This window comes from Rhamphochromis longiceps, linkage group LG9 (assembly GCF_057381845.1).
Source record: "Rhamphochromis longiceps isolate RC_006_pf linkage group LG9, R_longiceps_female_GT1.1, whole genome shotgun sequence".
NCBI lineage: Eukaryota > Metazoa > Chordata > Actinopteri > Cichliformes > Cichlidae > Rhamphochromis > Rhamphochromis longiceps.
Window position 1 is genome coordinate 16,472,102 of NC_140565.1, and position 18,506 is coordinate 16,490,607.

Consider the following 18,506-nt stretch of genomic DNA (forward strand, 5'->3'; position numbering starts at 1 on the left):
TGAGTTGGTGTTATGTTTGTGCTGGTATTGAGCAATGCAGCTCTTTGGCACCTTGTTCTCTGTATCATTCTGAGTCCGAACAAACTCAAAAGAGGAACTTGAGGAGCCGTTAGACTGTAAAAAATCAGGAGGGGCTGAATTGGCAAACAGTATTTCCTTTCTAAAGAAGTGGAGTAGAGGGTGATGTGAGCTCAGACAGATTGCAGAGGGATTTTTGGCATAGTTTTGATTTGATTTTGATTTTAATACATTCATATCGAAAATGGCTAAAGTTCACTGCTGCGTCATGTCCACGTTCTAACGTTGTCTTTTGTTTTTTTGCATAGCTCCATGTCAATTGCATCCAGTTTGGTGGGTGAGGATGCCAAGACCAAGTTTCTAAGTAAGATGGGTCAGCTGACTACCTCTGGCGCCATGCTGGCCAACGTCTTCCAGAGAAAAAAGTAATCCCAACACTGACCGATTCATCATCTCGAATAACTGACCAAACGCTGCACTCATTGGGAGCATTTCGTTTTACTGGGAGTAAGCAAAAAAAAAAAGCATATGTTCAGCTTCGAGCAGACGGAAGTCAAGTGTATAGTTGAGTTGATTTCGAGCAATTTTGCTTGAAGTTGTATTGATTTTAAAATCTGTGCAGCAGGACTACTTGTTAAACAGGGATGGTTTTCGCAGCGAAAGCTTCTGAGGTTTTCCTCTGCTCGTATTTTCCTCTCCTCAACTATTAATCACGACAGATGCATCATCAAGGACTAGGATTTTCTTTCATTAGTCAGTGTTAGAATTATCATGTCACAACAGAAAGAGAGGAGAGACGAGAAGAAACTCTACAGTATCGAGACTAACCCACAGCGATAACGAGGAACTCGTTACCTGGACATTTCCGGACTTGAAAGGTATCACTGAGTTTGTTTTAAGTTTTAGTGCAGTACTTCTTGTATCAGAAGAGCCTCACTCGTTTTTGAGAAGCAGAACTCTGAGCGCAGCCTGCGGGGGTTTCATTTACGATGTTAATGGGCGCCATTTTGGATCAAAAGGTTCGAAAGAAGTCTCATTAATTACACTGAAGGTCTGAACCACCAAAAGGCTGCGCGGATTATTTAGAATGCCTTGTACAGTGTCTCTGTACGGCTCTGAAGTATCGCCTACTTGAAACTATTAAAAAGAAAAGTGTCTTGCCTTTATTTCTTCAGTTTCTGGTTTTTGTTTTGATAGCTTCTATTTTATAACTTATTTATGTCTTAATGAAGAAAAACATACTTTATTCCAACTTCCAAAGAAATTTGCACTTCACTTTACTATTACGTTCTTTATTATCTATATTGCTTTTGTTTAATTCAGTCTTACACACGGAGATTATCACTATTGTTAATGATCTTTTTTTTTATTTTTTTTTATCCATTATGGCAATGTGAAGTTGAAGAGAACACTGATCATAATTATTCCTTCTCTGTCTGTTGCATCTTGTCTCTCAGTGTTGCAGTGTCTCTGATAACTGTACTTTGTTTTTTTCTAACGTGGGGATTTGGTTCTTTTTTTTCTTTGTCGTTCGTTCAATTTGGACATGCTCTAAGAGAAACCGTAAATAAATGTATCATACACTGAACTGAAGAACACGGTACTCATTGTGTATATTTGAAATTCGTGTCTTGGTGTAATAAAAGATGGAGATCAGTTGTGTACTTAAATTTACTTCTGGAAGGTTCATTGAATGCCTGCATGTACCGGGACTTTTTCTTTTTTTTTTTTTTGTCCGCCGCAGTGATTAAGGAGCTCTCACTGTGGCTCAAAGTGTCTGCAGGTGTTAGAAGGCTGTAAAACAAAGTCATTTAACAGGAGAAACGCACACCGCTCCTGCCCGTGTGCTTCAACTTCAAACGTTTCAAGTCTCCTATTGTCTCCTTAGTACAACAAACCAAAGTCCATCTTATGGGACATTCCCAACAACTTAACACCCCCCAAAAAACAGTAATAAAAGCCCAGATCTGCCATCTAGATTACACTATCTCTCAATCCCTGCATGTTTTGGAAAAATGACTTTGTAATGATATGGTCAACTTTGGCCTTAATCTATAAAAGAACACGATTGAACTCAAAGTGTGGACTCTAACTTTCAAATGGGTTTTTGACATCCCTGACTGGCCTGTAGTGGAGTCCAGTACATTGATTTGTGATTGCAAGATCTTATTTAGCGGTCGAACATAAAGCGAGTTGGCCAACACTCTGATAAAGAGCATTTGCATATTCAAGCTAATATTCAACCACCATCACTGATAACTCGCCAGGTGGATAAATAATTGTTACACACTGTTAAGGCATGGCATCGTGGCTTTGTGGGCGTGCCTGTTGTTCTGCGTGTGTGGGTAAGTGCATGCTGTGGTATTTATAATTTGCATTCATAGTGAATAATGTTGTCCAAACAACTCGTGTATCCAGACAGGTGTAGTCTTACACACAGCCGAGTATTTTCTGTTCATGAAAAATCTCCTGGTATTTGTAGGAATTGTCTGAGAGGAGCTCTTACTCACATTAGTGGTGACTCACGGATCACATCTGTTTCCAAAGGCAGATGAAGCGATGTAGATCCAGTCCTAAAACCACTGGAACACGATTGCTTTAGGTTTTAAAACTGACTTCCTTTTTTGCCCGTTGCACTTTTCACCGTTTTCAAGTGAGACCATGCCTAACCCATGAAGATTCCTCCAAAATCCTGGTTTCAAACAAGACTGGCTGTTTTGTTCTGTGGAACGTGTGTGTGTGTGTGTGTGTGTGTGTGTGTGTGTGTGTGTGTGTGTGTGTGTGTGTGTGTTACATTAAACAAAACCTTTCAGTGACTTATGTGAGTTTAAGGATGCATTTTTATTTTTTGTGCCGTCTAAAATAGTTCTGCTCGGTGAACTTTGACTTGTTATAAGTGATGCTAAGCAACGCAGCCCACATGCTTGCAGAACAGTCTGTGCTCTGACCCAGGTCATTAGAAGTATAATGCTTGTAAACCAGCGTGGTGTTTGCCTGCAAGCAAAGCTCCATTTTTATACATCAAAACAAGCCACAATGCAAGTGTTTTTGAAGTGGGGGGACTAACAAGGACTTCTGTGATAATAATGTAGTTTTGTTGTCGGGGTCAACCTAATGTGGATGTTTGATGCTTTAAAAGTCAAGTTTAGGCCTTTGATTGCTAAGAGCCCAATCTTAATTGCTACTGTAACAGCTGCAGAGGCCCTACCACAAAACAGCTTCTCTCAGCATGTTTCTTTCTCCATTTTTTGTTTGTTTGTAGACAATATGTGCTGTACATTCACATAGATAAATGAGTAATTTATGTTTCTTTTTAAAAATTTCTCAGTCATTTTTCCCCCTCTGGGTATTCTCTCTTCTTCTGTTTACTTCTCTTCTCTCCAGCCTTTGCCCTATTCATCCAAGGCATAAACATTTGATTTAATATTTGCATAACTGTCGTTGTGAGAACATGTTCTTTTTTTTTTTTTTTTTTTTTCTCCAAAACATTTCCTTGCTAGACCTGCCAATGTAGGCTTGAACTGATCTGCCATGCAAATTCCCAGGAAAATAACTCCAGCTTTTTCTCATTCTTTCCTGGGCAAAGACAACTGCTGCAGTGTTTCCTGGAAGCAATCGCTATACTTTTGTTTTTGTAGAGAAGACACCATCATGGTTGTTCCAGGACCCACGCTCCAGGAACTATGTTGAGCGCAGCCTACTCATGTGTAGTGATGAATGGCTCCTGCAGGAAGCAAAGTGTACAGAAGTGACCACATGCTTTGACTCCTGCTCCAGTGTATGATATATGAATTCATCTCTGCCATGAGGTCATAGCTCATCCTGTCTGACCAATGATGTGGGAAGTATCATCTGACAACCTACAGTACTGTGCAAAACTACATTTTATTTCCAAGGAGACAGACTTTTGTTTAAAGTGGCATTGAGCAATAGTTCTCCTGGCTTTAGAATTCTCTTTTTAATTTTTTATTTTTTTTATTTTTTTTTACGCATTTTCAGTCGAGTCTTTTTATCTGACCATTTCAGAGGAATGTTTTTCTTTTCTCAACTTTGTTAAGCTACTTTAAACTGACCTATGAATCATTCGAGCATAAAAAAGTGCTAACTCTAGATGTAACAAAAAACTTAGCAAAGATCCAATTTTAAGATGCATCTTTAGGCACTTTGTTACTAGCAGTCTGTTACCAAAAAAAACACTATTTGTGTTCTTTAGACAGAAAGACGCAGCTTAACAACCGCAAAACAGTATTTTTACATGTTCCCCAAACATGATTCCCCAAGATGATGAAACTGGAGAAGTGGAGATCATAAGAACAAGTAGCAGGGCAGCAGATGAACAGTATCTGAAAATCATTTTATTAAGACATAGGAAAAATACCCTGCGAAAATCAAATACAGGACCTGAGAGATGCATCTGGCCCAAAATCGAATCAGACATGGTCTTGGTGAAAGGGTAAATGACAATAAGCGTTTTTTTCATGAAGAGAAAAAGTGGGGGAAAAAAGGCTGAAATGTGACAAAATATAAAAGAACTGGACTGGAAAGCAAAAGCAGATCTTATGGAGTGATGAACACAAACTTTAAACATCTGGTTGAAATAAATAGTGTCTTCAGCCATCTGTAAAGCACGGTGGAGGCTCTGTTATGATTTTGGGCTGCCTTTCATTTGGTGCTGTTAGGGATCTTGCCAAAACTGATGGACTTGAGTACAGAAAAGTACTGTCACATTTTTATCCACCATGCTAAACCATGTGGAAGACATCCATTTGGCAATAGCTTCATTTTTCTGCATGACGGTGATCACAGACATACTGCCAATGCAGTTAAAGTGCAGTTAAAGCATACCTCAGAGAAAAACACACAATGGTGTCATGGATCATTGAAGCAGCAGAAAAAGAAACAAAAGGCAGCCAACATACAAAGAAGAGCTCTGAATGTCCTTCATGAAGCCTGGAGAACTAATCCGGAAGATTGCCTAAAGACGTCAGAAGAAGGCTTGTCTATGAGAGTTCAGGCTGTGTTGAAGAATAAAGCTGGTCATACCAAATATTGACTTTCGAGCTCGTTAGACTTCTACAAACTCTGTTTTTGCCGGCACTGAATGTAGATTTTGGTTTGCACATGTTTAAATAAATCTATCCACCTGAGAAATAAGGGGTGGTTCATAGTCGGGCGCACTAAATGTCACACACATAATTTCTCCGGCTTGATCGGGAGGGCTGCGATGGAGGCGTGGAACCGTTCTTTGCGTATGAACGTGGGAGGAGTCCACTCTCGGTAAGTCACTCATTTTTTACAAGCCGTTGCATTGCAGCTCCCTTCACTACGCGTGGGTGAAAAGCAGAAGGAAGATGAGAGGGCAGATGGGAACTGAAGCTGTCTAATCGGGAATGAAGGCGCGATGTCCTGTGAGATGTTTGGAGGTTCAACCACATTTACGCACTCAAGAAAAATTGATTTGCAGTGAGGACATTTAAAGAGTCCGGGGATCGGATCTTTGTTTATTGGCTAATAAAGAAAAGTTTGCCTCAGAAGTCGTCTTTGTAAATCAGTAGAGATGAGATTAAACTTTTCTACAAGCTGGATTTTCCGCGGCTGGATTACGTGTGTCCTTGTCACCTTTTACGCACAGGTAAAACGCGTTTTCCCCACTATTAATGATAAACATTTACCCCATTAATTAGCTAAGAGGTTGATATCAAATGAGTTGACGGTCACCTTTGAAGCCTGTGGGTCTCTTGTTTACTGCTTCCCTTGGGTTATCGGGGTCCCTTTAAATGAGAAAGTTAATGCAAAAGTGCTGAGATTAACAGTTGTTCAGTTGTTTTAGGCAAAAGATATGTAACCGTAAACCCGAGTATGTGTCAACACACCAGCATTTGCATGAGCTGGTCAGATGAGGGACGAGGGAAATTTGGGGAACAGTGTTTTTTTTTTTTTTTTTTGTTTTGTTTTTTTACGCACAGACACTGACTAGAAACAGCTGTATTTGGGCCGAAGCCACTTCTCCCCTGCTCTGACCACAGAAAAGCCGCTGGCAACTGGACGTTCTTCTCCCTCCACCAAGTATTCTTTCCACGTCCAAGTTGCTCATCAGGAACCTCATTGGGTCAGCCAGAGGCGAGGTTTAAAAAGGTGGTGCAGGGGCCACAGCAGGATCTCTATTTTGCATATCACAACCAACTTTTACAAACTTTTTTTTTTTTTGTGGTTTCCTTTTTTTTTATCGTAGTTCGTAATATACCTAAGAAGCGCATACTAAAAAACCCTATTAAGTAGATTTACAGAGATTAAAAATGACTTAATGTCGCAGCTGATACACTGCCACAGTTAATTTGAAGGGGAGAGTGAATATAGTCGATGGCATGTTGTTGTCCACGCCGTTGTTTAGTCCAACCAGCTAACGCTGTCCAGGTGGAGAAGTTTATGAGATGTGGTTGAAGTGGTGGGACTGTTGGGCACCAGTGATCTATCATTGCTTGTGTGCCTGCATTACCGTAAGCCAGCATTGGCATAACTTTGACTGGAACGCACGCTCTTCTTTCCTGAGGTGTGTTGCAAGAGAAAATGCTTGTGGGGGCATTTTACTTGTCGATGCAGTGATCCAGAGAGGCAATTGCGCAAAAGAAATATATAGTTGTTCCTTTCCCCCAAAAAGTCTATGAAATAAGTCAAAGTTTTACCAGCAGCAGTGGCAATAGAAAGCAAACACGTGATACAGACAGTTGTCTGGATAGGAGGGATGGAATATTTTTCAACTACGTTTTAAGGTGACATTGCAAACCCTTGGCTTTGGTTTGTTCTCACCATGGTCTTGCCATTACTGACTCACACTATTCCCAAAGAATTCCCCTTCTTTTTCTTGGTTTGCAACCACTTCATCCAATACATTCCGAGTTCATTTCAAACTGTCTTTGTGACATTGAGCAATGCACAATTGCTTCAAGATGTTCAGAGCTTAAAAGTCAATATATCATGAAGAACTGTGCTTTGTTGGGTTTATTGCTCGCCTGCCCACAAACAAGGCTCCTGAACTTTTTATTTGCCAGATTTTCAAGTCAGTCATGCATTCATCCCTGCTTGTATGCACTCGTGTTGTCCTCTTATCTATTAGCAACATCTTGCTGCCTCTTCCCTGACTTTTTTCATTGAATATTTGACCAGTAATTATTTACCTCTTCAAGTTCCATCAAGTACCAGATCAGATTTATGACTACCTCCGGTTTAAAAAGCAGTGCACTGCCTATGAGCTCTGGATCAGGTTTCATTAAAGCAATTAGCACATATTCTTTTAACTTTTTGCAGCACCTGCTCTTCCTTGATTTTTGGGTTGTTTCTATTATATGCATTTTTTTTTTCTATTCACACATCATTGACTGTCACCAATTTCCACCAATTTAACAGCCGTTCTTTGTGGGGGGGGGGGGGGTTCTTCTGTTACTTGTAAATGAATTTTTAAGACAACTTAGTCCCTTCTTTTTTCTGTTTTGAAGAATTATAATTAAAGGTATGAGATATCAGGTCTTGATTTATGCAGGTGGCATTAAGGGGATTTGCTTTTATGGCTGTTAAGAAACAAACTAATCACAGGTGCAAACATTATACAAAGATCCAGTTGTTGTGCAATATGCTTTTACAGCATCTTATCGTGAACCAGTAAAACCCCTAGAGGCCTATGAGGTGCAGTGTGCTTCTCTTGGCTTTGAGCCTGTTGCTGCTGTGGCCGTTATGCAAATTCCCTTGTCCGCTGAAAGCTTATGGAATGTGCTCTGCATTTGATAGGGTCACACACGGCGGTGAATGTTTCTGTAAGTTAAACAAAACAGCTCGGAAACCAGCTAGGGGGCAGTTGTGACATGTCGCTGAAGGGCTGGAACTCTTAATACCTCTTTGTTCTTAAGCTTCACCAAGTCCTGCCCGCTCTGTCCATCCATATACTTTCCACTTCCCTACATCTTCTTTTTCAAGCAATTCTATAACTTCATATCTGAGTACATGCAGCACATCAAGTTAGCTCTGAGGTCGGATGTGCTATGTTTACCATTATGTTAACCTATAATCATATAGGGTGGGTCACTTGTTTTTCTTTTGCATCCATTATATATTTAGTAAATCAAAACACATTGTTTCACGTAACTCAGACCCAATGTTTAGATGTGGCGGTAACAAAAACACAATTCCCGGCATTCCTTTGGCTTCCTGTGCGCTCTGGTCCAGCTGTGCATATTAAAAGCCATATCTACCTATCTATCTATACTCAAGCCTTTTAATAGCATGGGAATCTTTCCTACTTCTGTCACTTCTGTCTCCTGCAGCATATGGTGTCCATTAGTGCTGCGGTCTGAGCTATGAGCACTGTGTATGATTATCCCTCTGGTTAGATTATAAAACAAAGATTGGCTGATGTGTGAGTCTGAGTGGAGGTAATTAAAAGCTTGAGAGTGTTCATGCTGCGCTGTCATGGTCTGAAGTTGGAAAGACTGACACAGTCTAATCAGAGGTGTGAGAAAGAAGACAGGGGAGGATGAGAAGGGTGTGAAAACAGTGTTGAGTCCAGTATTGTATACTTGAACTGCTGGGGTAAGCTCAGGGATTTTTCCATTAAAAATCAAATGAACAAAAAGAAATTGTGAATATGCTTCCCAAAGGAAAACTTCGGGGAAGCTTTTCTGAACCTCTGCAACACCAGCAATTCAATTACAGTACAAATTACAGTATTTAGTAGTAAGGAAGATGAAGCTTAGACTGAATGGCAAAATGTTGGTGGTCAATTCAAGGTCGGAGTCAAAGCAGGCCTTTAGGTTTTATTTTTCTACATTTATATATAGACACTGTGGTTTTGGCATCATTTCTGTTATAACAGCCAAATTGTCTAATTCAGCAGTGTGGCCAGGACTTCTCCAGCCCTTAATTTAGAGCGGCTGGAAGGTCAGTACAGTAAGTAACCTTTTCAATAAAGCGTTTATTGTTTGTGAAGAGATGCAAAGATGTTTCATAGTTTGTTTCCATGCTTTCTAACGAGAGCTGTGTTTAGCTGCGTGACATCAGGAAACTTTGCATAGTGGTTTTTTTTAGAGCAGAAGGCCTTTAGAAATCTAGTGTAACAACTGCACAAGATTTGTTTTTTTTATTTTACAGCACAGCACTGATGGCTGGGAAAATATTTGCAAGTGATTAATTATTCAAAGTCAGCCAGAATGGATATTATATGATTCCTGTTACTTCCCTGTTGTGTACTTGTGGACTTTGTTTTTCCTGGTCTGGAGGCTTCAGAGCTGCGCTCAGGTGTTCTGAGAGCATGGAAAGAATTTCTGGGCACGTCTTGAAAATGTTTTTACCATCCTGGTCCTGACTCAAACATTATACCTCTTACTAACTGTTACAAACTTATCTTTTGTCTTCATTAATTACAGAACGCAGATTCCAGACCTCAATGTAAAGAAACACAATACCTAAAAGACTCCAAATGCTGCAACAAGTGTCAACCAGGTAACTAACACACACACACACACACACACACACACACACACACACACACACACACACACACACACACACACACACACAGATAGTGGATGCATATCTGGTTTCCTCTGTGGAGTCAGCATAAAGTAAAAATAGCTTTCCATTCACAAATATTCTAAAGTAAAAGAGGAAGGATGTTTAAAAGCAGATCTTTTTGGCTTAAAGTGGCACAGACATGTGCGTGTGTTTCCACAAATGCGTGATACACACACACACACACACACTTAAACTGCTAAATATATCAACTGCTTAAAAAGAAGAAGGGAGCTCCAGTTTTATCAGTCTCTCTTTTGTTTTCTTCTATTTAATTAGGCTTTTCTGTGTTATTGTAATTATGTATGCTGGGTTCTTAAATCCTCTGCCTAACACCCACTGTCTCTTCTTTTTGCCACTAGGCTATTATGTGTTTAAAGACTGCACTGATACCGCTCAGACTATATGTCGTAAATGCAGTTACGGAGAATATCAACCCAGTTTGAACAATGCCTATCGCTGTCTTAAGCAGAAGTTTTGTGATCAGAGTGAGTACCTTCATTTATTTATCAATTCCATACATTTAAATCCATTTTTCACTTCTTACTTGTGACAAATACCATTCATTTCAATTCTAAAAAGTTAATCAATTAATTATAAAACGTTTTGCTTATTAATTTGGCAATCTCTGGTTACTTGAATGACAAAGATCAAACAACCTTTCCAAACATACTCTACAGTCACAGCTACACCATAAAAGAATACTCTCCAGTCAACAGTATTTAATTTTATACTCATGTTTTTAATGTTTTAGTTTCTCTTTTGCAACCCCTTTCCCAAAAAATCATGAAGCTGTGTAAACATTAACGAAGTGCAGACCATTTGCCACCGTCCCATTTCTAAAAAGTTGAGATTGAGACGGTTTACTGCCACGTTGGATCGCCTCATCTTTTTAAAACTCCCCATACGTCTTTGGGGACTCGGGGAGCATATTGGTGAAAAAAATCTGAACGTTTTTGCTAAATTCATTCTCAATAAGGTTTTAAGCTGTTCAGCAGTTAAGGTCTTTGTTTGCCTCGTTTAATAATGGGTCAGATATTTTCAGTAGGTCAGATTTTTTCCCCCCATGTCGTTTGGTATTGTCCTGCTGAAATAATGAAGGCCTTCCTCCAAAAAGGGCGAAAACTTTTATCATTCAACTTTAATATGGCCTTTGTAGATATCACCCTCTCCTGTGTCTCCTGACAGTGATGTTTGGAAGTGCTTCTGAGCCCATCCACTGACTCCTTTGTTTTTTGTTTTTTTTACAAGCTTGTGTACAGACATCTCCTTGCCCTCCTCTCCGAATGTTTTTTGAAACACAATAAATACATTTTCCACCTTTTCCATACTTTTATACATTATTTGTGTGCTATTTTCAATCAAATAAATGATTTTCACTTCAGTTTTTTGTTTACTCTTTACACAACACCTCCATATTCATACAAACGGGGTTGTGGTAGCCAAGAATGCTCAGATCATGGAATTATTTTTCCTTTGTATTGAGCTGTGGAATGGGAATTTGCATTTAACACACTTAATCATTCACTTCATTTGTACCTTTGTCTTTTTCTTTTAAATCTACAGGATTGGGTTTTATGAGAAATAATGAAAACTCGATAGAAGAGGAGCCATGTCGCTGTGTTGAAGGCTTCCAGTGTTACCCCATCAACTGTGAGTTCTGTGAGAAGATACCCACCTGCCGACCCGGACAGGGACTTGAGACAAAGCATGGTGAGAAAGTCCACAACGCAGAACATCCCCCATTTATAACAAGTCCCTACAAACGAGTTGTAAATCCGAGATTACGATTTGTGTTGTTAATTATAGATCAGAGGAAGGTGTGTGAGCCGTGTCCAAAAGGATTCTTCTCTGATAAGGACGATGACGAACCGTGCAAACCGTGGACAAAGTAAGTGCTTACACACACGTGCACACACGTGTTTTTAGCCTGGAATCTTTTGACATATTGTGAAGGGAAAATGCAGTTGGGCAGCCGTCCCTACCGGCAGCCAGCAGTGGTTATGAGTAATATATTCACCACTTCCTCTGGAACCCTGGCTGGAGCAGACATCAGCTTCCACTGCCAGCCAGACCTGACAGATCATCGGCGATGATGATGACGGTGGAGAGAGAAAGAATTTTGTTTTCCTCTCTATCCATCTGCCTTTCTGGTGTTATCTTTGCAGAACTGCGAGTTGAGCACGTTGGTAGGAAAATGTGGAGTAGAAGGGAGAACTAAAAAAAACGAACTACATTCTCATTGTCTAAATATTCCTCTTCTTCTTCCTCTTTCCCAGTTGCAAGGCTGATGGCAGCAAGGAGATCAAGCAAGGCAGTGCTGAAGCCGATGCAGGGTGTGGACCACGTGAGTTTGGAACGACACGGACATATACAATGTCATTTTTTTCCATATGACAAAATCGTTTCTGTTAATTGGAGGCTTAAATGTCACACTAAATGTGGAGAGGGAAAAAACAGTAGACTAAAAGCAAGCTCAATAATTGTCTGTCTTACAGGTGACCCGGTCATTCCTATGTCCTTCTGGGTGATGGTTTCAGTCCTGTCAATCATTATCATTCTGTGTCCCCTCATTCTGCTTCTCTTCTGCTACAAGGACAAAATGAAGTTACTCTCTGGTAGGTCGAAATTCTCTATGAACCTTTCTCTTCTGCCTGTACGACTGCTTTAACATACATGTAGACGTTGGCACAAAAACGTGAACTTTCATAAATACTGTGATTTTTTTTTTTTTCCTGCATTTTTTTCAGTACTTACATCTTGTTGTTTCATTTCTCAGTAAATCTGCGATCCTGTGTCCAGAATCTGAAGAGGACCCGGATACAACAGGTAAGGTGGAATTTCTGTTAGAATAAAAAACCTCAAACAAAACCGAATACATATAGAAACTAAACTTGTTGCAAGCTGTTTCATCTACTTTTTCTATTGTTTGTGACAATTTTTTTTTTTTCCCATTGAAGCAAAGAGCCTGTATATATCTAACATCATCTTACGTGCATACTTGCAATAATTTACAACTCTTCTTTTATTGTTTTCTTCACTCTAGGAGACACTGGCTCCTCTTTACCACAGCGGAGCAGGAGGAGGAATAGGAGGTGGTTCTGGTGCCTCAAAATGCACGCCATGTGAGGTGACCAAACTTATCGACCAAGCACCCTCCAGCCCCACTGACAACCCCTCGTGCACCTTGCCCATCTCTGTTCCTGATGTAAAGGTCTCTCTGCCCTTCATAAAAGAGATGACAGAGGAAGGAGGGACTGAGAGGAAAACACCAATGGAGGATCAGAGCAAAAGATCTGGAGAACCAGAAGAGGTGTCGGAAGAAGAGGTCGTGAGCGTGTCCCGGCTTTTGACAGGTTCTTGCATGTGTGTCATTCCTGTCCACGAGCCCCTGGAAGTAGGGGAGAATGAGGACTGTAGCCAGGCTGTCAGCCCTGGAACACCGGGATCGTGTTCATGTGGAGGGCTAGATGGAGAGAGGGATGGAGGTGGAAGTGGGAAAGAGGCTAAAGATGGAAATCTCAAGAAAGTGTCCACGAGTCAGTCGGGTGTCGCACCGCTTGTTTCTCTTTCTCCTCCTCTCCTCCACACCTCCACCGCCGTCCAGTCAACCAGTCCGCTTCCTGAACTCTACCTGCCATTGTCCCAGATGTCGCCGGAGTTCAAATTTCACCTGAAAGAGAGATCGCCAACAAAATGGGAGGGGTTGTACAGACTGATGAGCACAGACTCCACATCAACAGAACATAGCACGACCTCTGCGATGACCTCGGTCACCCCCTTGTTGCCATCCCCATCTGTTGGAGAGCTCTACATGGACAAGCCCCCTGAGGCCACAGCCCCAGAGCAAGACCAGGGAGTTCCCTGTGGGGACAGCAGAGACAACAAGCTCTCATCACAGGAGTCAGAATTGGAGTGCTCACCGGAGAGCCTTCAGAGTCAGCTGGCTGATCCAAATCTTACCTCAGGTACATGAAATTTCAAAAACTGATCATATGAGAAGCCCCAAAAAATGTTAATGATAAGGAAAAAGAGAAGTGATAAGGTACTAGCTCCAAACTAGTGGGGAAGGTAAAATATTAAGTAATAATAGTAACTTAATAGTAATCATCAAGTGTTGACAGGACAGAATTATGGCTTTTAAAATTAATGTACACTTTTGTCTATTATATTATATTATATTATATTATATTATACTATATTATACTATATTATATACTTTTTTTCCCCAAGCAGTTGAGTCGCACAGTCACAAATCTATTTTTACTCCTCTTGGGGTAATGAAAAGCTGATTTGGAGCTGGCTATTTCCTGGCTATTTTTTTGCTGTGACCGCTCAGCAGCGTCAATAAAAACTAAAAACACAGTGGTTGAGCGTTATGGGGATAATGGCTCATTACAAGGTTTGCAGGACCACAGTTGTGTTTGCCAGGTGGATTTCTGTGTTCGCTGTTTGTGTAGGCAGTCGCCATTGTGTTGCCACAGGGTCATACCCATACATGATTGGATACACCACATAGCAGTGTTCTCTTTCCACAGCATAGGTGGGACTAGCCACCAAGAATAACAGAATGAAATTTAGATTGGTTTTAATGGAAAGTTTTACAGTCACGGGGTTGAGCGTGCATTGTTCTCACACAGACCTTATGGTTGTGCCAAAGAGAAAAATCTACGGGAAACATTTATTCTCTGTGCCTCGAGCTCCTAGTGGTTATGGTTAGTTATAAAAGCAGTAATATCTGAGCAGTCTGATAGAGACAGTGGTCAGCTCGAGCTCAAACGTTATTAGCCGAACACAGAATAGACAGAGGATTGGTCTCAGCGTAAAAATATGGCGTTTGTGTGATTGTTTCCAAGAAATAGCTTTTATTAAAGCCAGTATTGATAATCTGAGCCTGGATTTTGGCGGGGCCACACAGGGAGCAGGAAAAAGATATGTGTGTGTGTGTGTGTGTGTGTGTGTGTGTGTGATGTGCTAGTGAGCCACCAGAACCGCACTCTTAACAAACACTGCTCTTTGTGTATGTGTGCACCAGTGTCGAGTATGCCATCTACAGTACAAAACTCCTGTTTACCCAGAGTTCCATAGGGTTGCGCAAAGTGACCGCAGCTTTAATTGAACCAAGATGTGCTCAGCTTGAGTAATGCTTTTATAACCTCGCAAACCCAACAAAAACACACACACACACCAACTTGTGAAGCCTTTTTTTTTTTTTTTTTTTTTGACTCTCACTGATGACTGGTTACTTTAATTACACATCTGCTGGCTTGAAGTGAACACAGTTTCCCATCATGCAGTAATGAAAATTGTTACAAGGGCTTCCCGCCTATACTATTTAAAGGTTAGGCAAGGTTCAGAGGTTTCCCTTGTCTCACCCACAGTAGCCGTCCCAGTGCACATTAGCTTTATTTATTAGCTACTGACCGGCTCAGGGCAATTTTGGGGCTGCCTTTGTTGAGCGTCAGCTCAATAGGGCTAATGACCCACATTTAGTCTGACAATCAAAGACTTAAGCTGACACCTATCCATGAAAAATTGGCAGATTCTGATAGAGAATATGCACAAGTCAGTTTTACCCCTGTCAGCGCAGTTTTTGGGTATCCAAAAAGATCAACGTGGTACTGAGAGAGGATAAACAGAAGACCCAAGCAGATTCCTCAGAGCATTGTTTTCAGAGCTGTGGTGAAATGGCATATTTTCAAGCTTGCCCTCTCAGACTGGTATTCCGGGAAATGCGATTGGATACTGAAACAGAGACACACACATTTTGAGAGTCTGTGGTAGCGTTTGCCTTTGGCTGCATGTGCTTTTGAGCGCATATGTGTATGTGTAGGTGTGAAAATGCCTGTTAGTGCATTTTCTTACATTTACTGTATGTGTGTGCGTGTGCATATGTGTGAACAGATGGAACATAAGCTGTAAGTCATGGAGGTTTGGCCTCCTCTGTCGCCTGGAAAGTCAGACAGGAGGCTGGAGAAAATAGGAACCAGAGGTTTGATGCGGTGTAATGCGATTTACAAAACAAAACTGTTTATTTCCTAATTCACCTGCTGGTTTAACTCTGTAGGTGAACAATATACAGGCACTGGCACAAAGGGTATTGATGCAAGTTTGTGTTTGGCAGGAAAGCAACTGTAGGATGGAGATTAGACACTGAGATGTTTGTGGATGGAGCGGCACATTTAAAAAAAAAAATTGTTCAGTTGAATCCTTAAAACCCCAAAACCTGTGACAAATTGCTTCCCTTTAGTGGTCTTGAGTTTCACTTAGTTAGCTCCGTCAGTATCCAGCACTTCTATGTCGAGAAGGATATGATATGGCGGTCTCTGTAGCCGTTGCCTTTTTGTGGTCATCCTGCAAAGTCATTACACCCACTGTCCATTTGTCACATGAGGTTAGCCAACAGTTAGTCCCTTCTTCACTTGTGTCATGAAATAGGGCTCTGGAAGCCTGTTTGTACAGGAAAAATGAAAGTCCTACACAACCCTACAATTATAGCAACACATCTCGTTGAATTTCACAATAGGCTGTTATTGCATCGGCATTTTCTATACCAGTCTGGGGATACAGTGTTTATGATTTTCACGTGAAACTAAAGATTTTCTCAGACATTGTCTATAAATAGCCTCCTAACCATTTACGCCTCCTCTGTGTTACTTTTCTATTTAGGTCAGGTGTCTGGGAACCACAACACCACCTTCATCTCCAGCGGTCAAGTGATGAACTTTAGCGGTGACGTCATTGTTGTCTGCGTCAGCCAGACGTCTCACGGCAGCGACGAGGTGGAGCGGGATGATGGCTTCGGCAACCCTGTCCAGGAAGAAGCCACTGAGACTGCTCCGTTTTTTCAGACCAGCTTGAGATCACAAGGGGACTACATTTCCCACTGTACTTTGCAAGATGAAACACTGCCAGTCCAGGAAGCGATGGAGGAGCAATCACTGGGAAAGTGAAAAGCGGCCGGTGGCTTTGCTTTATGTTTTATGTCACTTCAGAGATCATCGCCATAGTCCGGGTGCCTATGTTATCTTTTGATTACACCAATCAGCCACAACATTAAAACTGCTGTCAGCTGAAATGAATCATGTTGATTATATTGTTACAATGCAATGTTCTGCTGGGAAATCTTGGGTCCTCTTCCATTGACTCATACCACCCACCTAAACATCGTTAAAGATCAGTCACATCCCTCCATGGCAACGGCATCCCCTGACAACAGAATTCTCTCCAACGGGACAGAGTGTCCTGTCACAACAAAAAAACTGCTCGACAACTTGGCATAACACATGGCAGTCCAATCAAACATCTGCTGAGTTAGCAAGAACAAGCCTGATCTGCAGAGGCGCACAGGACCCAAAGGACCCACTGGCCAGACACCACAGGACACCCTCAGTGAGCTCATGTGCATGCACAGCAGAGGTTTTTTTTTTTTTTGGCAGAATGGTGGGTTTAGTGTTATGGCTAAGAGGTGTACATCAAATAAGTTATAGTAATAATGAAAAACAAATGTGTCTTGTCATGTCTGTTTTCCAGATAAAAACAAGGAAAGGATGGTGTAAAGTCATTTTAAAGTGATCAGTCAGATAACTGGGAGATCAGTCTTTTGGGAATCTGACTCTGTGTCTCCACAGTTGTCTTACTAATGAACCATCTATAACCTGGCCTATTTCAGACATTAGTCACTGAATCTTGCCACGGGAATCTATTCCCAGAAAAAAAAAGAAGAAAAGCTGCAGACCTTTTCAGATGGAAACTCCCTCCATTCCAGACAGTGATGGGGAATTTTGTTGTGAAATGGATGTGGAAGTAGAGTTCATACTGCAGGTGCATAATAGTTTTATCGTTGCATTGAACTTACAGCTTGGTCTCGATACAAAGAAGTTACAAAATATTTAATGTCCCACACATTTCTATTGATTACTTGCTTTAGGTAACATCTGTAAGCTCTTAGTTTTTAACTTTTGTAAGTCTGGATGATTTTGATACTTGCGTAACGGAATATCCACCGTGTGGAACATGCGTTTTAGTTGTTGTATCATAGAACTTTGAATATGCAAGCCACAATAAGATCTGGCTGGACAGAATTTTAAACATATCAATGAGTGAATTCTTCTTTCTTGCCTGCAGGATCTGTTTATTTTTTAAGAGACACGTCCAGTTTTGGTACGATGCTTGTTTGTAGACTTTATTTTCTCCCTACTGCAACACAAGTGCAGTTTTTGTCTTCGAAACAAAATGCTATGCATTTGATAAGCTATTCTATTAGTGATTTCTTTTATTCGATTTTAATGCCCAGGCCTTCCGATGCTTGTTAATAATAACGGTTTTGTTTAAAAAAAAAAAAAGGAAAAAAAAGAAAGATTTTACGAGGCAGATTGTTTGTGTGTATTTCAGAAGTTTCAGATGTGATCAGTGTGTGTATATATTTCATCTGTTTCTCAAAGACGAATGAATATGCTGTCAATTGATTTATTGTGTGGATTTTGTGAAGTCGAGTGGTGCCATTAACAGCGAAGCGCACACAGGAGTTTCAATGAACTGTTAATTTATAGCCCTGCCATATGTATGCAGCTATGCAAAAAACAAACAAACAAAAAATGTACATATAAATCAAATCTATTGCAATGAATTACTGAAAGACTATTTTGATCGAAATTAAATGTTTTGCATCTAATTTTTTTCACGGATGGCTGCCATCCTGCATTCTGTGGTTACTCTTGGTCAACTTTCCTATTTTAGGGGGGGGAAGATTGACAAAACACAACCAAGGCTTCATTTATCTCCACAAGATGATCTATAATCTTTGTGAAGCAATGCTAATTACACATGTGGCAAGGCCTCTGTGCCTTTGTCCCTGTGTTGACAGACAGGCAGCCTTTCATCTGGCCCGGGGATGGCAAGCAGCTGTGAGGAGAAACTAATCTAGCAGT

At 40.8% G+C, this 18,506-nt stretch overlaps 2 protein-coding genes across 7 annotated transcripts in view; both read left to right on the plus strand.

Annotated features, from left to right (window-relative positions):
- relch (RAB11 binding and LisH domain, coiled-coil and HEAT repeat containing) overlaps positions 1-1,692 on the plus strand; it is a 37,871-nt gene extending 36,179 nt beyond the window's left edge. For all 6 annotated transcript variants that reach the window (XM_085418506.1, XM_085418509.1, XM_085418508.1 and 3 more), the window contains one exon: positions 327-1,692. In XM_085418506.1, the coding sequence (XP_085274632.1) occupies positions 327-447 (121 nt within the window). In that variant the 3' untranslated portion in view covers positions 448-1,692. The remainder of the gene's footprint in view (positions 1-326) is intronic.
- A 3,644-nt stretch (positions 1,693-5,336) lies between these two features.
- tnfrsf11a (tumor necrosis factor receptor superfamily, member 11a, NFKB activator) lies at positions 5,337-18,250 on the plus strand. Its single transcript, XM_085418516.1, has 10 exons — positions 5,337-5,650; positions 9,432-9,507; positions 9,939-10,064; positions 11,143-11,289; positions 11,386-11,467; positions 11,856-11,923; positions 12,075-12,194; positions 12,356-12,405; positions 12,623-13,544; positions 16,246-18,250. Exons 1-10 carry the CDS (start codon positions 5,576-5,578, stop codon positions 16,527-16,529), a joined length of 1,950 nt encoding a protein of 649 aa, XP_085274642.1. The 5' UTR covers positions 5,337-5,575; the 3' UTR covers positions 16,530-18,250.
- The last annotated feature ends 256 nt before the right edge of the window (positions 18,251-18,506 follow it).